At 45.8% G+C, this 24,316-nt stretch overlaps 1 protein-coding gene across 3 annotated transcripts in view; it reads right to left on the bottom strand.

Annotated features, from left to right (window-relative positions):
- LOC138300266 (VPS10 domain-containing receptor SorCS1-like) overlaps positions 1-24,316 on the bottom strand; it is a 2,596,073-nt gene that overhangs the window by 411,120 nt on the left and 2,160,637 nt on the right. For all 3 annotated transcript variants that reach the window (XM_069239431.1, XM_069239430.1, XM_069239429.1), the window contains exon 17: positions 15,661-15,774. In XM_069239431.1, coding sequence (XP_069095532.1) covers positions 15,661-15,774 — 114 coding nt within the window. The remainder of the gene's footprint in view (positions 1-15,660; positions 15,775-24,316) is intronic.

The following is a 24,316-nucleotide window of genomic DNA, read 5'->3' as shown; positions in this document are numbered from 1 at the left end:
TAGTTTAAATTAAGGTGCGTGATGGGCTATTTGTTTTGTAGCCACCTCCATGCAGCATCTTTGAGGGCATGATTTATGGCCCCCACCAGAACAACATTTTAGGCTGTCTGCATTTCTCCAGCAAGTAAAGAAGGAAGGGGTGGCAGTGGCATCTGCAGATTCGCACGTAAGATTAAAAGCTATAGAAGTCAAGATACTAGGTAGGCCTGAAGCCATGTCATTCTAGAGGAAGGCACAATAAGTGCTGCAGTTCACAAATTACATTTAACTTTCCATGCCATTTGTGTATTTTTCTGCGCGACTTGCTGTGGCCTTACTGTACAAAGTATATCAACTGGGGAGAAGCTGAGTACTGTTTTAGGGAGAATAGCATAACCAATGAAGCCGGGACAGCAGAGCCACAGTGCGCACAGTTGAAAAACCAGCAATATTTGTCAGCAGAAAATAGGGGTGATCACATAAAAAAAGACCATGTAATAAGGAATAAGCATTTGCAATGCAATACGTATCGCATTTACGTAAGTTGGAGCTACTGGTGTTGTAAATGCATACCTAGACTTTTTTGCCAATACTCCTGCCCTGTGGGTTTTTGCCTTTGTCACAGTCTGATAATGAAAATTAAGTCCCAGTGCCCAAACATTTTGGTCGGTGCACACCACACACAACAACTGGTGCTAAGAGAGTATATACTTTCTCCTATTTACGCCATACCAAAGACCTTTTGATTTTACTAAAATTATATGTAAGATATACTTACATACAGGGCTTTTCATCCAGCCCTCGTCATTAATTAGTCCATTATTGTGCCATTCACCTTCTTACACCTTCTACAGCATAGTGCAATGTATCACCCCACTTGTGTCATTGGCTAACTTAACTCCAAGTGACCGAATTCTGCCCTTTCACAAGGAGCACCAGGAGAAAAGTACTTACCTTATGTGCCAGAGACGACTATGGCAATGTGTGCTTATTTAAAATAAAATTATATTTTTTATTTTTAGATTTTGTTTAGATTTATAAGAATTTGGCAGCTTTCCCAAAAATATAGTTTTCAATAAACTAAGACAAAACCGAATGACCAACAAGGTCAAAAAGCTGGCTGCCAACAGCAAATCCTGTTGCTTTGCCAATGACTATTTTATCTTATTTTATATAAAGCACTCAATTGCTCATTAAAGCTTTGCCATGTTCTGAAATTTGTTTGAAAAATAACTTTAAAAAACCTTGAAGGATGCATTACTGTGGTCATGTAAGAACTTTGACCTACTAGAAAATGTAAGACTATGTTCGTCTGTCTGCTCTTCAACAGAGAAGGAAAAAAAAGTGTAGTCGTTTTACTTATGGGGATGACTAAAATAATACAGAAATATCATGTTCATCCTTTCAGCAACTGCAAGGAAAACTGATTTTAATTTGAAATATTCCCTCTTACATTAGGGCAAAAGGACACAGGTCTTTTAGTTTTGCATAGCTCGAATTTCACATTCGTGCTGCTTGAATACATTGTCTTGGCCTCATTTCTTCCAGAAAAATCCTTTGCCACTTATGTAGCCAGTCTTTCTTTCCTGCCATATGACTCCTTGAGTATCGCTGCCTTTTTCATGATGGCGGAATGGAACATTTATTCTGTACAGCTGAGCAGTTGGGTGGAAACGAAGCTTTGTGTAGCCCACGTTTAGGCTGTGCCATTTAACTTGGCTTGTGACCTTTTGACGAGTTGCTTCCCCTACGCCCTTGCATGCATAGAACGGCTCTCTGATCATTAGCAAATAGTTAATACTGGGCAATAGAAGTGACAAATGACACAGCCCACCCTCACTATACACAATTTCTAGGTAGCGGGGGCTCTTGCATGCAATGTAAACGTAACTAGGTGGTCTGTCTCACGTAATGTTTATAGGTTCTTGATCCTACCCACATTGCGCTTTAACGGTAGCGGCTTCCTACAACAGTGTGAACAATGTGACCAGCGCTTCAATACCGCAGATGGAGTTTGCGATTTGAGTGCCATGGCCGCCATGGAGCACAAAGTGGAGAGACAAAAGAAACAAATAGTTTACCCATGCTGAATTGTATCGGCAATCGTGTAATTATTCACGTAACAAGGTCAGTCTGCAAGACAGTATCAAAGCCCCCCCCCCCCTCCCAAGGAAGGCCAAACAAAGGATTTACCAATTACATCAAGGGATTTTTAAAAGGCAAGCCCACATACGAGTGAAAGTGATGAGAGTGAGATGGCTGAGGTAAAAAACCCACAGAATACCTACCACAGGTAGAAAAGCACTTGCGCATTTAACCTAAGAACCCCAGCAGATACAACACTGTGTTGCTCACTGCCTTTTTAGGATAGATGATGGTGGTGCAAAAATTGGGATTAATGAGAGATGAACAGCATTTTAAGTGTTCCTATGTGGCATCTTTTATCATCTACTTTATCGGTCTGAATAGACCATTAGGGATATTGGACAATTCTAATTATGATGTGTGTGCCTTTTGATCTGTACATACACTACACCTAGAGCAGATCAATTAATATCAGAACAGTAAAAGATCTGCAGCGTGTCTGCAACAAGTAAAAAGCCTCTGCACCGTGTCTGCAAGCTTGCGTCTACCGCCCAGTTACTACTGTGTGTTGCTGAAGAATTTTGGGGACTTATCCAGGTACTCACATGATGCTTTTGTTACTTACTATTTGGAGCTACTTATTTTGCCTCCCAGACTGTGTGCTTATGTGGGAACCTGTACAGAGGCTTTTTACTTGTTGCAGACGCACTGTGGATATGGGTCTTTGAATTACCTTAATTTTTTCTTCAGTTAATGATCAGCAGTTAGTCTGCATATAGCCTTGAAAAGGTCATCATAGATTAAACACCTGTCGGCTGCCTGCCGTTTGGTGGAACAAACACCTCAACTTCACCACTGGATTAATATTGTCCTGCTGAATAACTGGACTCAATTGATGGTCTTTTACTGATCTAGGATTATTTGTTCTGCTCATGGTGTACTTTATGTGGATGTTGGTGTGGGTGTTTTTCCTCACACTTTGACACAAGTGCTGAAGCAGATGACTTAATTAGAAATTATTAATGAGTGTATGTATTTGGAATAATGGCTAATGTAGAAAAATTTGTGAAATTTACTGACTCCATTGATTATTGATTTGACCAATGATTATTGATTATTGCGTATTGATCATTGAGTTTCTGCTGTGCATCTATGGCAAGAACATCTTAAACGAGTCAAAAGGTGCATCGACCCATACCCGTCCCCTTGTAAGTTTACATATTAAGGACCGACGCGCTAACACTAGCTTGGAAGCATAGTGCCTTCACCTGTTGAGCAGACTGTCTACATCCTCGACACACATTTTCTACTTACGGGAAGAGTGACATACATCATACCACTGCTTTCATTTTCACCTTTTGATCTGCATCTGCCTTGACTGCCAATGCTAAGTCAACTGATATGCATTTACACTAGAAGGTGTAGCAAGCTAAACAAATAAATTAACAAAGAATGAATAATAGAATGTTTTTTGTTTTTAATCGAGAGCTCCGGAAACAATTTTTAAATGGGAACTATGATGGTAGAAACATCACAAAAGCGTAAGAGAAGAAGTGGTCAGAGTTGTGAAGGATAGTGTGTAAAAGCTGCAGAAAAATAAATGAAAAGAATTCAGTTTTACATGAACAACATCAGTTCATAAGACACTTTATTGTAAAACACAAAATCTCGAAATTATGCAGGAACAAAGATGGCAGACATTTCAATCCCCAGGTTCAGAAAGAGAACAGGGTTATGTTCAGGACTGGAATTTTTAAGGCTTTTGGGATGTCACCACTCATGAGGAGTTGAATTATTTCATTGACAATGTATATTGAGGCTGATTCCCCGAAGTACGGAAGTCTGAATGATAAGTGATTTTATACAGAAATCCTTTTTCTCCAAAGACTTTGGTCACAGAAGGGAGGAATCTTAAGTTTATGTTTGATGCTCACAGCATTATCATCAATTGGTGTCCCTACTCTAAAATACTACACATTTAATACATACACAGTTAGGAGGTATTACTGCAGAAAGATCAGAGTGTCTGCAGTGACCATGCTCCCAAACAATTACTGTGATTTGACAGTTTCCATAGTGAGTGTCTCCTGGGAAGGGATACAGGTGTGAGACATTGACCTCTAAATAAGTTTTAAGGTCATACTGGGTGGCATTAAGCACTGATAATAAGGGGTGAAGCAACAGTGACATTTGAGCTAACCAATCATTTTAAGATTTTATGTTAAGGGAAAATATTAAATACTTTAAATGTTAAAAGCTTTGGACTTACAAAAGAAGAGTGAAAAGGTTTGTACTATTTGAAACAGTGAGGAAGAGAACTTGTTTCTTCAAAGGGGCGCATTCAACATATAGTGCCAGTAATTGTCTCAAGCAGAATCAGAAAGAGAACGCTTGTTTGGACACTCACGTTTGTGAATTACAAAATTAAGTGGTAAGAGGTTTTCAAGGCAGCTAATTTGTGATCTTAGGTAGGAGGAATATTACAGATCGTAGCAGAGCAGGTGAGACAGCTGGGACAGATAGGCTACATGGTAAAAGCCATAAAGCAAACAACAATGTGGCAGTATCCACTCCGGTAAATTAATATTGTGTAATTTTATGGGTTAAAATGCTTCAGTGTCTTGGGGTCAAGCAACAATGACTCTTCTGCTGCATTAAGAAAACTATGTACCAAAATCAATGCCTAACAATGACCTATTAGTTTTAACAATCTCACTAAATATCGAGGTTTTAGGAGATATGTTACATGAAGATGCCAAGTCGTTCATTAGCACTAGGCATCTTGGTATATGCACTTGTAACATCAGAAGTGTCTTGTGTGTGTAGTTGCCAAGAATCACTTCTAATAGGTTTAGAAGTCTCTACGCATTTATTGAGCAATGTCGGATTATAGTTCTCTGGCACTTTTCCCTTTGTAATGTCTGTCACAATGATATGTGCATTTTTGTCTTAGAAACGTAGCCCTATGTAGTGACTGTGGCCCATTAAGGAGCAGATATATGCACCTGATTTGGGAGCGGGGAGTTCACAGGAACCTATTTATATAGAGTTGCCTAACAGCAGGATTTGTGTAAACAGCCAAATTTACCTCTGCAACTAGGAGACAGAAAAAAAAAACACGAAAGCAAAGATGATGTGTCCTAAGAGCACTGCTGACTTTGGGCATCCATTTGAACTTAAATCCCATCGTCTACATGTCACAAATTCTCACTACAAATCAGAACCCTCTTCCCCCTTTGATGATACAATGACACATCTCTACATGTAAGTTTCCGCCCTAGAAGACCTTGGGGCATTATTACAAGCCTCTAGCATCACCTTGCGCCGCCCTAGCATCATTTATTCTTTTACGCTAAGGCAGCATTATGGAAGCCTTTCTCCCGCGTTGTATTGACAAAGTGGCGCAAGGCTTGCATTGCGCCACTTTATAAACCCTTGCACCACATTATGCCAGCGCCAGGAATAATGTATGCCAGGGGTACGCTCCCACACAGGAAGGCCTGAAAAAATGGTGCAGAGAAATTTACAACATTTCACTGTGCTAGTTTTTCCATCATTTTTAATGCCTCCTCGGAGCAGGCATTAAAACGACAAACTTATTTTAATCCATGGGCCTTGTGCTTTGCTGCAATAACGTCAAAAATTTTTATGCTAGTGCAGCAAAGCTCCACAATAGTGTCAAAAATGTTGACACTACTGTCCTAATGACTGTGATGTTGAGACCTATTGTAAATACCGTGCAACCATGGTGTTGTTAGGTGGGGCAGGGGTGACGCAAGAAAAGTGGCAAATTCTTGTAAGTATGCCCCTTTATGTTTCTGCAAAGATTCCTGAATAAATTCAGTCATAACCATTGCACCATGACCTGAAACCAAATTCAACCTAAATAGAACTCTTACTGATCAATTTTTCACACATTTGGACATTTGGCCAAGTGCATAGAGCTTGCTGAAGAGTAGCCTGTTCAATATTAAAAGTGACAAATCCCTGTGATTGGATATCAATCTCAACCTTCAAATCTTTAACACTTCCTTCGTGAAAGATGTGCTCAGTTTCAAATTAAACTCCTTCAAGTAATCAAAATTCCTTTCTAAAACAATATTTGAGTCAAGTAGTCTAATCTGTAGTGTAATTTAGATTAAACTGTGGGGACTCCTAATTAACATGAACCTGAAGTTATGCCTTGATTTCCACAAACAAGCTCTACACACGTATTCTAATGTAAATTCGACCACAATATTGATCACTCCTAGGTGGTTTCTAATTGACGCCATTGATGCACTAGAGCAGATACTTAGGGCCTTATTGTGAGTACGGCAGTCCATGGACCGCCGTACCTGCGTTGATGGTTGGACAGCCAGCACACCGCCATCACTGCCAGTATCAGAGACCCTGATGGGTTTGTGCCAGTGCAAGTCATGGTCAGTGTTAGAAATGGGGTCTTTGGTTGACAGTCTGGTTACCCCCTGTTCAAGCAAGGACCCTCACTCTAGTTAGGATAAAAGAGAATCACCCTCAGCTAACCCCTGCTTACCCCCTTGGTAGCTTGGCAGAGCAGTAGGCTTAACCTCAGAGTGCTAGGTGTAAAGTATTTGTACCAACACACACAGTAACTTAATGAAAACACTACAAAATGACACAACACCAGTTTAGAAAAATAGGAAATATTTATCTAGACAAAACAAGACCAAAACGACAAAAATCCAACATACACAAGTCAAGTTATGATTTTTTTAAAGGTTTAAAATAAAAAGAGTCTTTAGGTAGTTGTAACACCACACTAGCGCTGCTAGCGTGAAAATGTACCTGGTTTGCGTCAAAAATAACCCCGCACGGGCGGTGTGCGTCGAAAGTAACCCTGCACGGCTGTGTGCGTCGAAAACAACTCGGCACGGCGGTGCGTGTTGAAAAAGCCAGCCACACGACGATCCGAAAGTCCCGCGGCGCAGGGTGCGATCTCTCAGTCTCCGTCAGCGATGCTGCGCGTCGTTTCTCCTGCTCCGGGCGTCGGTTTTTCGGTCGCGTTTCCTGCGGCGTCGTTTCTCAGCTGCGGAACCGGCGTCGCGTCGTTTTCTCAGCCGCGATCGGATTCGCGTCGATCTTTTCTCCGCACGGCGCTCGGTGCGTGTATTTTTGTCCATAGGCTGCCAGCCTCTCCTTTCAGGGTCCCAGGAACTGGAAGGGCACCACAGAGCAGAGTAGGGGTCTCTCCAGAGACTCCAGGTGCTGGCAGGAAGAAGTCTTTGCTATCCCTGAGACTTCAACAACAGGAGGCAAGCTCTACATCAAGCCCTTGGAGATTTCTTCTTCAAGATGGAAGGCACACAAAGTCCAGTCTTTGCCCTCTTACTCTGGCAGAAGCAGCACTGCAGGAAAGCTCCACAAAGCACAGTCACAGGCAGGGCAGCACGTTTTCCTCAGCTATCAGCTCTTCTCCAGGCAGAGGTTCCTCTTGGTTCCAGAAGTGTTTCTAAAGTTTGTAAGTTTGGGTGCCCTTCTTATACCCATTTTAGTCTTTGAAGTCACCTTTCTTAAAAGGGGACTCACACCTTCTTGTGAAATCCTGCCTTGCCCAGGCAAGGCCTCAGACACACACCAGGGGGCTGGAGACAGCATTGTCAGAGGCAGGCACAGTCCTTTCAGATGAGAGTGACCACTCCACCCCTCCCTCCTAGCAGAGATGGCTAATCAGGAAATGCAGATCACACCCCAGCTCCCTTTGTGTCACTGTCTGGTGTGAGGTGAAAAACAACCCAACTGTCAAACTGACCCAGACAGGGAATCCACAAACCAGGCAGAGTCACAGAATGGTTTAAGCAAGAAAATGCTCACTTTCTAAAAGTGGCATTCCCAAACGCACAATCTTAAAATCAACTTTACTAAAAGATGTATTTTTAAATTGCGAGTTCAGGGATCCCAAACTCCACATGTCCATCTACTCTCTAGGGGAATCTACACTTTAATCATATTTAAAGGTAGCCCCCATATTATCCTATGAGAGAGAGACAGACCTTGCAACAGTGAAAACGAAATTGGCAGTATTTCACTGTCAGGACATATAAACCACATTACTATATGTCCTACCTTATCCATACACTGCACCCTGCCCTTGGGGCTACCTAGGGCCTACCTTAGGGGTGCCTTACATGTAAGGAAAGGGAAGGTTTAGGCCTGGCAAGTGGGTACACTTGCCAAGTCGAATTTACAGTGTAAAAATACACATACAGACACTGCAGGGGCAGGTCTGAGACATGATTACAGAGCTACTTATGTGGGTGGCACAACCAGTGCTGCTGGCCCACTAGTAGCATTTGATTTACAGGCCCTGGCACCTCTAATGCACATTACTAGGGACTTACTAGTAATTCAAATATGCCAATCATGGATGAACCACTTACATACAATTTAAACAGGAGAGCATATGCACTTTAGCACTGGTTAGCAGTGGTAAAGTGCTCAGAGTTGAAAAGCCAACAGCAACATGTCAGAAAAAAATAGGAGGCAGGAGGCGAAAAAGACTGGGGATGACCCTGCATAAGCAAAAGTCCAACACGACCCCCTACCAGCCTAAAGCCAGGGGAGAACAATCAATACCTTGATGTACTTCCCTGATTGGGGCGATAGAACAGGGACCCAGGCCCACAACAGCAGGGGCATGTTCCAGTTCTACGCCTTCCTGACTCCAGTTGGATCCCTCTGTCCATACTCTCAGGGCCCACTAAGCTAACCCATGGGGAACCCTTCTCCACATCTACAGACACCATCTGTGCAACACCTAACTTTACTTTGCTCACAGATGTATTGCAATGGGCAGATAGTACCACCAGGGCCAACACAGTGGTGTTGCCCACTCCACCCCCGGGGTGTGACTCTCGTCCTCCCCCCCCCAGGGGCAACTCTGTCCACCAGGACAGCAAGCCACAGTGGCCCCAGACAACTGTCAGGGATGAGAGCCCGACCTCAGGCCTCTCTAACCACTGTGACTGTGGAGAGTGGGGGGTGGTAGCCCCAGGTGCCTGGCACCCTTTGACCACTCTCTCTTCCACCAGGTCAGGGATGACAACCTGACCCTGGTCCTCCCCTCTGGGGCTCTGTAACCTCCCGGCAGACGCGGCACCCCCAGAGTCAAAAACTGTCAGGGTGCTTGTAGAAGCAGTCCTGCACAATTCTTTCACCAGTGCAGGGATGTTAACCTGCAACTGATCCTCCAACCTGGGGTCTGTACCTTCAGGTTGGACCAGGGCCAGGGGTGAGGCTTCCCTCCCCCTGCCCTCTCCTCTGGGGTCCTGGACCACCCAACTAGGAGTGGCCCCCCCAGAAGACAACATGGTAGGGGCACTGTTAGCAGTAGCCCCTTCCTCCAGGTCAGGGGGGACACCCTTAACCTGGCCTCCCAATCCAGGGTCTGTACCCACAGACTGGATCACTGCCTGGCAAACCAGGACTTCCTGGGGGGCATACCTACCCCCTACCAGGTCAGAGTTTACCCTCTGAACCTGGTCATCCAACCCAGGGTCACCACCCTGCGGTTGAACCACTGCCTGGCACACCAGGACTTCCTTGGGAGCACACTTACCCCCCATCAGGTCAGAGTTTACCCCCTGAACCTGATCATTCAACCCAGAGTCACCACCCTGCGGTTGAACCATTGCCTGGCACACCAGGACTTCCAGGGGGGCACACTTACCCCCCTCAAGGGACACACTGTCCCGAAGGGCCACACAAGAGTCTGGCTGGCGCAGGTCTCCTGACCTCTGCCCATCTGACAGAGTCTGGATTCCCCCCAACCCAGAAATGGTCTTACCAAGGTCATTCATGGGGGGCTCTGCTCTCAGAGCTGACCCCTGACCCTCCAGGTTCTCCACTGGGGTCCGCAACCCCCTCTCAACCCTCTGTCTGGACTTCTGCACCCCCTCACTAGGAGTGGTACTGCCAGACACCAGAACTGGTGGGACGCTGGCTACAGCCGCCCCCCCAAGTTCTCCTGACACTGTGGGGTCTCCCTCAACAGATGGCCCTATGGTACAGGCTAGGCTCCCCTCCTGGTGTTCCCGCAGGGAACCCTCCAGGACCTGGGACCGGATCTCGGGCACCTTGGGCCTCAACCCATCCCCATTCCCTCTCCTCTGAGACTGGACATGGGGTCCCTCACCCATCCCACTACACTGGGACCTACCTGGGACACTACAATCCTTCCCTACCTCACCTGGTTGGGAACTACCTAGACCACTCCTCTCAGGAGCACCCCCAAATGCCTCTTCAGACTCTCTGGTACTCACCCGGAAGTCTGCCTCCATTGTAAGCTCCCTGGGGTCAGAGAACTCACACTCCACCTGGTGTTGGCATAGCTCTGGAAAATAAGGACTAGACATATGCTCTCCAGCAATTACATCACTCAGCCCCTCACATGAATTAACCAAAGTACCCTTCACCCAACCATCCAGTGACTCTGCTTTGAAAAAGCACCCCACATCACCCTCCGGAGACTGGTGAGACAGTACCTGACTGTCCCTGACACTCAACCCACACTCTTCTGGGATGTTTTCACACTCCATAACCAGGACTTCTACCTGGGGGGAACCCCTCTCCCTGTCACTCTCACTTAGAGTCAGTAGAGTGTCCCTCCCACCAGTAGGAATATGACTCCCCATGCCAGTTCCCCAATCCACCTCAGGGACCCTGTGCATCACTGGAGCTACCTCATACCCCTGAACCTCCTGGCGTGTGTTAACTCCCTCCTTCAAGTAGGGCACCACCTCTCTGGGCATGTGCACTTCTGCAGCGTCACTGGATATACAATTGTTGCTGCCACCATTCCAGCTGGACTCAGCCCTCATGACTTCCAGCTCTTTCAATTTAAGCTCGTAAGCATAAATCATTTTTTTAATCTCTAAGTTCCTCCTCCTTTCTTCCAACTCCCAATTGAGCTTTTTCAGCTCCCATTGGTACTCCCTCTCTGCCTGTCTGTCCTGTAACTCTTCAGGAGTCAGACCCTTGGGTGACACCCTGCCACCCCTCCTGGGGACCCTCCCCCCAGGCGTAACAGGTTCCTCCACTACACCACTGTGTATCCTCTGCACTTCCCCCCCCATATTGTCCTCCTCTGTGTGCCTTCCAGCCTTCTTGATTGTCACCCAGGCCCTCTGTGCCTGTTGCAGCTCCCCCTCCCTGGTGGAGCTCTCAGTGGGACAGTCAAGATCTTTAAGGAACTGTTTCAATTGAGCAACTGAGTACTCCTTCAGTTTCTCCATTTCAAACACAGCTCCAGCTGTTGCATCTCCAGATTGAGACATGATGGTCACAAGTGCAAAGTTCCAAAAGGCAGAAAAAAATAATTTCCCAATGAAGTAAAAAGAATCAGTCAAGGGATCAGCAAAATCATGGAAGTAGAATAAAAAGAGTCCTTAAGAGAAAAATTAAAAGATCACCAAACAAGTAGTATGTGGTCACGTAGTGGTCTGAGATCAAAACAGTAGTGTACACTTAATTACTGTATGTCAAGTACAAATACAAGTCCAAATCCCGACCGCTGGTCACCAATGTTAGAAATGGGGTCTTTGGTTGACAGTCTGGTTACCCCCTGTTCAAGCAAGGACCCTCACTCTAGTTAGGATAAAAGAGAATCACCCTCAGCTAACCCCTGCTTACCCCCTTGGTAGCTTGGCAGAGCAGTAGGCTTAACCTCAGAGTGCTAGGTGTAAAGTATTTGTACCAACACACACAGTAACTTAATGAAAACACTACAAAATGACACAACACCAGTTTAGAAAAATAGGAAATATTTATCTAGACAAAACAAGACCAAAACGACAAAAATCCAACATACACAAGTCAAGTTATGATTTTTTTAAAGGTTTAAAATAAAAAGAGTCTTTAGGTAGTTGTAACACCACACTAGCGCTGCTAGCGTGAAAATGTACCTGGTTTGCGTCAAAAATAACCCCGCACGGGCGGTGTGCGTCGAAAGTAACCCTGCACGGCTGTGTGCGTCGAAAACAACTCGGCACGGCGGTGCGTGTTGAAAAAGCCAGCCACACGACGATCCGAAAGTCCCGCGGCGCAGGGTGCGATCTCTCAGTCTCCGTCAGCGATGCTGCGCGTCGTTTCTCCTGCTCCGGGCGTCGGTTTTTCGGTCGCGTTTCCTGCGGCGTCGTTTCTCAGCTGCGGAACCGGCGTCGCGTCGTTTTCTCAGCCGCGATCGGATTCGCGTCGATCTTTTCTCCGCACGGCGCTCGGTGCGTGTATTTTTGTCCTTAGGCTGCCAGCCTCTCCTTTCAGGGTCCCAGGAACTGGAAGGGCACCACAGAGCAGAGTAGGGGTCTCTCCAGAGACTCCAGGTGCTGGCAGGAAGAAGTCTTTGCTATCCCTGAGACTTCAACAACAGGAGGCAAGCTCTACATCAAGCCCTTGGAGATTTCTTCTTCAAGATGGAAGGCACACAAAGTCCAGTCTTTGCCCTCTTACTCTGGCAGAAGCAGCACTGCAGGAAAGCTCCACAAAGCACAGTCACAGGCAGGGCAGCACGTTTTCCTCAGCTATCAGCTCTTCTCCAGGCAGAGGTTCCTCTTGGTTCCAGAAGTGTTTCTTAAGTTTGTAAGTTTGGGTGCCCTTCTTATACCCATTTTAGTCTTTGAAGTCACCTTTCTTAAAAGGGGACTCACACCTTCTTGTGAAATCCTGCCTTGCCCAGGCAAGGCCTCAGACACACACCAGGGGGCTGGAGACAGCATTGTCAGAGGCAGGCACAGTCCTTTCAGATGAGAGTGACCACTCCACCCCTCCCTCCTAGCAGAGATGGCTAATCAGGAAATGCAGATCACACCCCAGCTCCCTTTGTGTCACTGTCTGGTGTGAGGTGAAAAACAACCCAACTGTCAAACTGACCCAGACAGGGAATCCACAAACCAGGCAGAGTCACAGAATGGTTTAAGCAAGAAAATGCTCACTTTCTAAAAGTGGCATTCCCAAACGCACAATCTTAAAATCAACTTTACTAAAAGATGTATTTTTAAATTGCGAGTTCAGGGATCCCAAACTCCACATGTCCATCTACTCTCTAGGGGAATCTACACTTTAATCATATTTAAAGGTAGCCCCCATATTATCCTATGAGAGAGAGACAGACCTTGCAACAGTGAAAACGAAATTGGCAGTATTTCACTGTCAGGACATATAAACCACATTACTATATGTCCTACCTTATCCATACACTGCACCCTGCCCTTGGGGCTACCTAGGGCCTACCTTAGGGGTGCCTTACATGTAAGGAAAGGGAAGGTTTAGGCCTGGCAAGTGGGTACACTTGCCAAGTCGAATTTACAGTGTAAAAATACACATACAGACACTGCAGGGGCAGGTCTGAGACATGATTACAGAGCTACTTATGTGGGTGGCACAACCAGTGCTGCTGGCCCACTAGTAGCATTTGATTTACAGGCCCTGGCACCTCTAATGCACATTACTAGGGACTTACTAGTAATTCAAATATGCCAATCATGGATGAACCACTTACATACAATTTAAACAGGAGAGCATATGCACTTTAGCACTGGTTAGCAGTGGTAAAGTGCTCAGAGTTGAAAAGCCAACAGCAACATGTCAGAAAAAAATAGGAGGCAGGAGGCGAAAAAGACTGGGGATGACCCTGCATAAGCAAAAGTCCAACAGTCAGCCACAGCATCGTACTGATTCTGATTTGCCTTTCTGACGGCCTTTCCAAGGGGGGACCCTACCATAGAAATGCTGGCTGAAAGGCAGGGCCCCTGACAGCACCGTCGGAATGCACACTATCTGCCATGGCATTCCAAGGGTGCTGGGGGCACTGTCTGTGTGATGGCATTGCCCTCAGCTTCCTGAGAGCCGAGGGCAATGCCACTGCACTGTTTCTGCTACCAACCAGTGGAACTATGATAAAACAGTGATGGGGAGGCCGCAAGCTGCCTCCCCACCGCAGAGTTGGAGTTCTGGTGGTCCACTGCCAGACTGCTAAACAGGCTCCTAGTAGCCACAAAAATCTACAATCATAGATATCAAATTACTTATCCAAAAAATTATAGTTGAAGGCAAAGGGTGACAACTACGAAGCTTAGACACCACCCTTTTGAATTCCAAATCTGTGGAAAGAGCAGTACCCTTATGTGATCTTTGTCTGGGAGTGTGCTCAAGGTGCGCAACTCCAGCATGACTTATCAAAAAATGGATCCCTCCCACAAAGTCTCAAAAGAAGAATAAAAAGTCTACAGGTTCACTGTTACTCTGCAACTTGACTACCAACACTTTTTCCAACAAAGAGAAACAATATATGCATTATTCTGTCTGTGTTTCTCTGTGTGGCTCAACCCAAAGACCAATTAAGGGAAAATCTCTATATTTGTATGCATAATAAACTGTATGATGTATTCCATCCAGACTTGATGTACCTCTTACCTCGACAAAATTTCATCTCCATAGATAAGCATCTGACGACTCTTCGTTTTCATCCAGTCACACACACATATATATATATACACACACACATATATATATACACACATATATATACACACACACACACACATATATAAATATATATATATATTCACACTATCCCTTTCTTTAGTATTGCATGTACCTTGTTCAATGGGTGTGTTATATGTTATTTTTGATCTGAATCTCTTTCATACTGGCCCTCTCTAATCTGTGATACTTTACTACTACCTCATAATTTCCTACTATCTAAAGTGCTCTGTCTCCGCTTGGGTCCGGTCTCCATGACTTAAAACATCAAAGTAAATCATTTAAGGGCACAGTGTTTTGCTCGACTTTAGCCCGGTCTAGTAAATACCTTGCTGTTTTCATGCCACACAACAGGGTAAACAATTACTCGCTGGAAATGTTGGTGGACCACTTGCTCAATTATGTAAATATGGCTGTTATTTTTCAGAAAACTAAGTTTAAAAGTGACAAGTTAGTTTAATACTGTAACAATATACATATGTTATTCTGGAAAGGGAGATTGGAGTGCCACAAATAACCATTATTAAATTGCTAATTGTTTAAGACTAGAACTAACTGGTTAGTTTAATTTTTTGGAATCCTGTGTTTTTGAAGGTTTAACACTGACATTAATACCTGGATCATAATTGCATATGGCCCAGTCCAATGTTTTTTGCTCAACTTTTAACTCGCCCTAAACTGCTTACATTTTGCCCACCCACAATTGAGCAAATGTTATTTACCCTTTAGATATTTTATTACGAATGGCCAAAGCATGTAAAAGAGGCTATCTATATGGAAAATAAAGTTTAGATGAGACGGGTCATTTCAAAACTACATAAAAAGTTACTTTTAATATAGAATAAGGGAATTGCGTGATAACAATAACAATAAAAACAGGCATTCTGATTGAGTTAAAGGTACGACCGTTAAATGTTGTACTCGCCCCATCGTGGGATCGTTTGCTATAATCATAGATAAGCTTTCAAGCAACAATCCAAGAAATAAAGAGTACTTTGCCACTGAAAAGGTATAGAACCCACAACAGCGCGTTAAACAAGCTATGATCCTTAAACCCTGTAAATTCTTTCAGTCTTCATCATAAAAATAAGGTTCACTTACCCAGTGCTGTTGAGATAACTCTGGCCAAAGCTACAATCTTTTGACAAGGATGATGGATTGTACCAAAATGCAGGTAGGCATTGCCCGTTGCTATGACGTTCATATCCATAATCACTGTCCAATAAAAAAAGAAAAGATGAACAGTCATTGGGCGACAATGTCAGTGGTACTTGCGGCTGCTAGAGCTAGAGAAACAGAAATTGGCAGAGAGATCATTTTTAGCAAAAAGTTAACAAATCTCCTTAAATATATTGTTCCACACTACAGCATCAAACTCATGTACATCAAAACTCCACCCTATCAGTAGATAAGCTAGAAGTTAGATGTGACAGACCGTCTACCACAATAATTGTCATATGGGCCATCATAACCAATCACAAAGCGTGTTCAAAGTTTTCACGTACCATTTTAATGTACAGATGTTCAGATTTTACTATGCAGGATGAGGGAAGGGGCAAGAACCGGAGGAAGGAGGCAAGGACCCACGGGAGAGGCCAGTGTCGGCCGGCAGCTTTAGGAGGGAGGGGGGCAGGCGGGGCACACACACACACTCATTCTTTCACACACAGACACGCACGCACACACATCCATTAACAACACTCATACCATTCAAACATGCACGCATGCACCAAACATTCATTTTAAAACATCACACACATTCATTCTTTCACGCGCGCACGCACATCCCTTTAACCACATTCATACCATACAAACATGCACGCACCAAACATTCAATTTGAAACATCACACACATACACACACACACTTACCTTCGGCCTCCAGGTCCCAGGAGGGTTGGGACTGCTGCCTTCCCTCACTGGCTGACCTTAGGTCAGCCAATGAGGGAAGGCAGCAGTCCCAGCCTCGTCACAGAGTGGGATGGGGTCAGTGAGACTGCTGACCCCACCCCACTCTGTGACAAAGTGTCACTGATTGACACTCGCCCTGGGCACTTCAGGGCTCAAACTGAAGCGCCCACGGAGAGTGTCAATTGGTGATGCTTTCCTCGTCACCGAGGGGAGGGCCTCAAGGCACCTTCGCTGGGCCGAGGAGGTCACGCCCATAGGAGCTGTGATCTCCTCAGCCCAGCAAAGTTCAGCTCAGGCAGCCAGGATTGTGCGCAAATCGCGCATGTCTGCACCTGGCTGCCTGACCTGACCATGAAGAGTGTCTGTCAGGCTGACCTTTGTTCAGCCTGACAGACACTCTTCATGGGGGGCAAAAGGTGGGGGGAGGGGCGTGGCCCCTCCAGCCTAAAGGACGGGCCGCCTCTGGGAGAGGCACAATGGATTGTGCCTTGAATGAAAGTGTTTCTCCTAACGTGTGTTATTGACAAGTATTTTCAAGAACAATCAGGATTGTGCAGTAAGCACAAGAGCCAGTAAACACTCCTATTTTCCTTGGCGGATAGGAGATCGCAAGGCTTGTCTAGGAAAGACTGAACATGTATTGCAAGATTAATTTTCATGGTGAACGTATGCTCTCTTGTGTTCCAGTCTGTGCTCTGGAATTAACATAGCCGATGTAAAAATGCTTATAAGCACACTTTAATCAGCAGATGACAAGCCCGGCAGTAATGCTGAAGTATATTAAGACTCAGCTGAAATATGCAGGCACAAGGATTATTTTAGTCTCGAAAACAGCAGAAATTGATCTTCGAAAGAAATGATCACATCAGTCTCAATTTATTTTGCACAAAAACTTAAGTAATCACGTGCAGTTTGTGATCCCCATTCAGTTGAATGCACACGAAATAACTTTGGTGGCATCTCATACTTCATTTACAAAGCCATTAAATATCTACTATAATATTAAATAATAAACGGGGACGTTTCCTCTGCTCTGTCCTGACTGAATCTTACCCAGCGTCTTTCAGTCAGTGATGCTCCCTGTATGTACGAGGCCTCCCTGCATTGTGAGGTAATTCTTCACTGTGCCCTGAGCTCGATGGCAATTCCACTACTTTCCAGTAAAAGCACAGCCTGTGGAACGTGCACACAGTGGCGTCTCTAAAATATTGTTATTTTGGGTGGGGCAAACATGAGGTGACAGGTAAAATTGGTGGATCATCAAGGATGAGCAATTGCGACAAATTCGTGTGTGCGCAAGAATGTGTGCGTTTCTTTAAACGGATTTAATTCATTTACCTCAAACTACATACAAAGATTTTATAGAAGTTGGGTATACAATTGTCAAGATTTACTTTGTGCAGAAATCTCGGAAGAGCATTAGCCGCCTTTGTAACTCTTCTAACACTATAATTTAATTACAAAACCGTGGCACATATAGCAAAGGATGGCACTATATATTCACTGGACTCGTGATCTGTCTGTCTCTCACTGTCTCCCTCCCCGCGCTTCTATTGTTTCCAAACGTATCTCTGTTTGCAACACGATAATATGCCTACAGTTGTTTAGGGAAATATATGTTAGTTGAGTGTAGGCGCCAACAAGCCTATTCAGTTCACATATTTTCAATCACTTCATAGACGGTTTTGTCCCACGAGTCTTTGCCCTGACACGAAGTTTACACTTCGGACCAGGAGGTGGGTGAGTGTGTGTATGTGCAGACACACACCTCGTTTTATTGCTTTTTTTTTTAAATGTTGGACAAGTCCCAAGTGCAAGCATGAAAAGTATTAGTCATGAATGATAGAGGTATTCACAGCCGACGTATGGAAACATTATAGCTGTCTTACTTCATAAAAATCCACGATTCTGCTATACAAGCCTCAGGATTTTCATGCTTATTCGGCTAGGTAAATAGTGGTCTTTAGGATACAGTTTATACTAAAAAATAAAATTAGGAATTCGTGAAAAGCGACGATGTGTCCAGTGACTCAACGGGAATGTGCATGCTTAAACACCTAAAAGCGTACAACGAAATTCTATCCGCATGCGGGCCCAGAACATTACAATTGTGACAAGCGGGTCTGACCGCCGCGTGTGAGCTGGGCATCCCCACACCTGCTGTTTACAAGGCAGTGACTGAGGCAGGACAGGGTTAGAATAAGGCCACCCGGCAAGCGAGGATGACAACATCCAGCCTTCCTGCCCCTGCAGCTGCCCGCCTGCCATGAGCCAGCACATTGACTGGCCCTGGGAAGAGAGATCTGAAAAAGGGGGTGGGGTGCCGCAGCCAGCACTAGGTGCCCTCGAGGCGCCAAAATTCTCCAACCCAGTACTGCAGAAGCGACCCACGAAAACAGGACAGGCGCTGAGAGAGGCCGTCTCCACCCCCCTCCCCCCCCCCCCCCCCCCAGTGCCGCAGCTCAGAAAAAAAAAAAGGTTAGCACAGGAGAGAAGTGTGCATCAGCCTGTGTGAGGTGAGGCCTGAACGGAAGCACAAGAGGTGAACAAAAGTGCTTTCCAGCGGCAAGAAGGGAGGAGATGCTCAGAGTGGCATGAATGCAAAGAGTTTATTTGCCCCTACAATATTAGCACTACCCCTGCAGCAGGCCAGAGACTGTTCTGGAAGTGCCTCACCCTGCCAAGAAACTGAGTAGCACACCGCACCATGACAAGCAAAAGGTTAGTTGCACAACCCTTAGTGGCAAACTGCCACCTGCCGCCACCACAGCAGAGACACTGCCCAGAGAATTCACTGCTGCTCTAGTTTCTGCCTTGCAGACAGGACGGACACTTGTGGAAGAAGAGACCACTGCTGTAATGCAGTGCAGCCAGAGTGCCACCAGAGGGTGCATAGACTATACATGGCTGCAAGAAAGAGGCCATACCAGTCGTACGAGCCAGCACCAAATACCACCATTGGCCCTTCATTGAGAATATCACACAGTGACCAACTCTGCCAAGCAGGCATGAACCCAGGCAGGACCGAGGCCACAATAGCACAGCCTTGAGGCACAAGCACTGCACCCTGGAGCGAAGGTTGAAGGAAGGTGATCTTCCATCCAACGAGCGGAGCACCAGAAAGATCCCTGAGGAAGGGACAAGTGCAGTGTGGGTGACTGCCACATCCACAACAAAAGAAGTTGTGCCATCCTTTGAATAGGATTCAACTAGCACGAGGTTTATGTGAAGTCAACATGGGACACATGGCAGGATGCCACATCAAAGGAGAGACCAGAAAAGAAGAGAGGAATGCGCATGACCAGACCTGGTCAGAAGAAGAATTGAGGGTGGCACAACGCCACATCAATAAAGGAGAATTGAAGTGGAGAGAAGGGTGTGTGACAGACCTGTCACACTGAATACTCCGACAACTGCAGGTGTGCAGGAGAAATGAAGAAATAGGTCAGGACCAAGGACACATACCACTTACTAAGAGTGCATGTACCAACATAACCAGCCACTGGGGTGTAGTGACGTCCCTGGAGACAGACCAGTGGGAGTACTGACAGTAAGCCACCTGCATGGGCAAACCACAAATCTGCCCCACGTTTCACACTGTGACCGTACAGACACCTGTCACTGGCTGTTTGAGACATATGCCATCCCTGCTAACAAATGCACATGCCAAAGAAGAAGAAACATGCCAATGATGCAAAAAGCTATATGACTATGTCGTCACTCCAGTCATCCGCATTTCAAGCAAGTTATCACCACCTCTCGTAAAGGGTGGTCAAATGGTAAAAATGTCATCATTGTCATGAGCCTCACCATAACCACCTAAGGAGCATCTCACCAAAAGAGTGGAGCATTTCACCCTCAAAGCATCAGGAGACTGGCGAGGCATTCCTGGTGCTGTAGGGGACCAATTACCCAGAGACTATCTGTTAGACCCCATGTACACCTGAGTCCTGCTGGCAAGAGCACACCCAACTGTTAGAAATTGAGTTTTTGGTTGGCAGTCAGGTTACCCTCTGTCCAAGCAAGAACCCTCACTCTAGTCAGGGTAAGTCACACACAATCCAAAATTAGCCTGTGCCCACCCTCTGGTAGCTTGGCACGAGCAGTCAGGCTTAACTTAGAAGGCAATGTGTAAAGCATTTGTGCAATAAATCATACAATACCATAATATAGCACCTCAAAAATATACCAAACAGTGTTTAGAAAAATATATAATATTTATCTGGGTATTTGCAGGTCAAAACGATCAAAGATGCAATATGAATTGGTAAAGATATCACTAAAAAGTGATATAAAGTGTCTTAAGTCTTTAAAAAGTAAACAAAGTCTCTTTCAAGCACAAAGTACCTGGTTTGGAGTGGAAAATCTCCGCAAAGGGCCGCAGAAGAAGAGATCCGTGGAAAAATGGTGTGTGCGTCGATTTCTCCCCAGCACACATGGACTTGCGTCGTTATTTTTCACGCGGGGACGTCGTGCATCGTTTTCCGGTGCGTGGACAGTCTCTTTCTGTGGGTTGCGGGGATTACCAGATGTCCGGGGGTCTGTGCGTGAATTCTCCTGCTTGTTTTCCGGCTGCGCGTCGTTCTGCGGGGCTGTGCGTCGAAGTTTCGCACTCATGGCAGGCGTTGCGTCGGTTTCCTCTCTGGAAGTCGGGGGGCGTTGTCCTTGCGAGGCCGTGCGTCGAAGTTCCGGTCGCCCCGAAGGCGTCGCATCGATCAGCGTCGGTGTGCGCCATTTTTCTCGCCGCGGAACAAGCTGTGCGTCGAACTTTTCGGCGCGCGAAGAGTCCAAATCAAAAAGAGAAGTCTTTTTGGTCCTGAGACTTCAGGGGACAGGAGGCAAGTTCTATCCAAGCCATTGGAGAGCACTTTTACAGCCAGACAAGAGTTCAGCAAGGCAGCAGGCCAACATCAAGGCAGCAGTCCTTTGGAGAAAGCAGACAGGTGAGTCCTTTGAGCAGCCATGCAGTTCTTCTTGGCAGGGCGTAGTTTCTGGTTCAGGTTTCTTCTCCAGCAAGTGTCTGATGAGGTAGGGCAGAGGCCCTGTTTTGTACTAAATTGTGCCTTTGAAGTGGGGGTGACTTCAAAGAGTGTCTAAGAAATGCACCAGGTCCCCTTTCAGTTCAATCCTGTATGCCAGGGTCCCAGTAGGGTGTGTGGCAGTCCTTTGTGTGAGGGCAGGCCCTCCACCCTCCCAGCCCAGGAAGACCCATTCAAAATGCACATGTATGCAAGTGAGGCTGAGTACCCTGTGTTTGGTGTGAGTCTGAGTGAATGCACAAGGAGCTGTCAACTAAACCTAGCCAGACGTGGATTGAAAGGCACAGAAATATTTAAGTGCAAAGAAATGCTCACTTTCTAAAAGTGGCATTTCTAGAATAATAATATTAAATCCGACTTCACCAGTCAGCAGGATTTTGTATTACCATTCTGGCCATACTAAATATGACCTTCCTACTCCTTTCAGATCAGCAGCTGCCACTTCAACAATGTATGAGGGCAGCTCCAATGTTAGCCTATGAAGGGAACAGGCCTCACAGTAGTGTAAAAACGAATTTAGGAGTTTTACACCACCAGGACATATAACTACACAGGTACATGTCCTGCCTTTTACCCACACAGCACCCTTCTTTAGGGGTTACCGAGGGCACACATTAGGGGTGACATATGTAGAAAAAGGGGAGTTCTAGGCTTGGCAAGTACTTTTAAATGCCAAGTCGAAGTGGCAGTGAAACTGCACACACAAGCCTTGCAATGGCAGGCCTGAGACAAGGTTAAGGGGCTACTGAAGTGGGTGGCACAACCAGTGCTGCAGGCCCACTAATAGCATTTAATCTACAGGCCCTAGGCACATATAGTGCACTCTACTAGGGACTTATAAGTACATTAAATAGCCAATCATGGATAAACCTATCAATAGTACAATTTACATATGCACTTTAACACTGGTTAGCAGTGGTAAAGTGCCCAGAGGTCAAAAGCCAACAACAACAGGTCAGAAAAAATAGGAGGAAGGAGGCAAAAAGTTTGGGGATGACCCTGTTAAAAAGCCAGGTCCAACACCAACCATAAGTCATCTTCCCTTGTGGTTGCATGAGTGATTTGGCCGTGGCCCTGTTGGCAGTCTTGCAGCATTCCCTTCACGCAGCGCATACGAGGCCCCGCTCGGCCCTCATGGGTTTGTGGGAACCCAGTGAAAAAGAGCCTCAAAGGAATTCCTGCATGAGGGAATCCCAGCAAGAGAGATGAATCTGAAGCTGCACCACCGACAGGTATCAGGAGGCATTGGGCCTCAGAGGAAGACATCCAAACACCAGCAATGTTATGCAGATTTGCTGTTAATGGAGCCAGGGCACCTCAAAAGAAAACTCTGCAGAAGACTCCACCAATGCTTCTGATGCACCCCAGTTTGAACATCGCATATGTGGACTGTAATCTCACGTACAAGCTGTCGAAGGATCTGGACTCCATCCACACCACATTTGTGCCCACAGTTACTTGGTTAAATTACAGATGGATGCATGCTGTGATTGCCTGGGTGCTCCAAGCTGCATCTGTCCATTGCCCAAACCCGAGAACAACGTCCCCCTTGAACAAAACATATGCCCCTTAGCATCCTCAGGTGAAGCAAATTGGTCAAACACCAGAACACCCCACCTTTGAACAAGTGTAACAAACAGGCTGGGGTGCAGACAGAAGTACTTGGAGGGCAGAAATGCCCAGCATAAATTATCTGTCGGACATTCACCACCCCGAATGCACAAGCAATCAGAGACAGAATATAGTCCAGAGCTCAGACGAAAATGTCCTGTGCAAACATGGCCAAAGACTTGGACCTGGTACCGCCTTGCAGAAGGATGAAAGACTGTGTGATCACACCGTCCTGCAGAACCAGCACCACTGAACCCATCAGGCCTGCCTGAAAATGAACTGTAGCCAGCAGAACACACAAACTCCCACCAGGTCAAAGACCTCTGAGTGGCAGAAAGAGCCCAGAAACCCAGGGCCAGCACTGGCACCAGCTGAACCCCCTCAACTAGAGAGACTGGTGTCCATTGACACCACCACCAGAGCTGGAGGAAAAAGAGAAATCCCATTCGCTACACAATACCACACCAGCTATAACAACAGAAACCAGTGGACAAGTGCTGACCTCCAGAAATGTATCAGAAGATCATGAGCCCCTGGTCTCCACAAGGAGAGAATCTGTTTAATGAATATTTGCATGTGAAACCTGGCTCAAGGCACCAGAAATACAGCCAAAGCCAAGCGACCATGCATGAACCTGTGAGGCCGAAAATGTGTCCAAAAGAACACCACATCCAGTGCCAGAATCAAAGAAGACTGTTCAAAATATGAGCCCCTGCAGGACCTGCAACACTGTGAGCACAGGAACCACCAACAGGAAAATGATAGAGGAGTGCACCAACAGATCACCAAAAAAGGGAAGAACAAGCACGATCTCCACAGAAAGAAAAGCCAGAACTATTATAAAGAGCCTAGGCACTGACTTGAGTCCAAAGGGAAGAACACAAAACTGGTGGGAAATGATTGCCCCTATCACAACCAGATAAACTACATAGAGGGATGGATGAGAAGATGGGCACCCAGAGACCCGCTGATACCAAAAAATCTCCAGGGAACATCAAATGAATAAGTGCCGGAACGATCAACAAGTGGAAAGGAACAGAACCAATCCAGGAAGGGACCCATTAGACACAGAGGATTGGCAAAAATGTCCACGACACAAACTGAATCAGAAACACAATGGAAGAGGCTCTGTCCGTGAGACCAGCAACAGGAACCATACAGACAGCTCTTACCACCATCGGGTCCCTGATTTCAACC

This window comes from Pleurodeles waltl, chromosome 6 (assembly GCF_031143425.1).
Source record: "Pleurodeles waltl isolate 20211129_DDA chromosome 6, aPleWal1.hap1.20221129, whole genome shotgun sequence".
NCBI classification, from domain to species: Eukaryota; Metazoa; Chordata; class Amphibia; order Caudata; family Salamandridae; genus Pleurodeles; species Pleurodeles waltl.
This window is presented reverse-complemented; position numbering and strand designations above follow the sequence as displayed.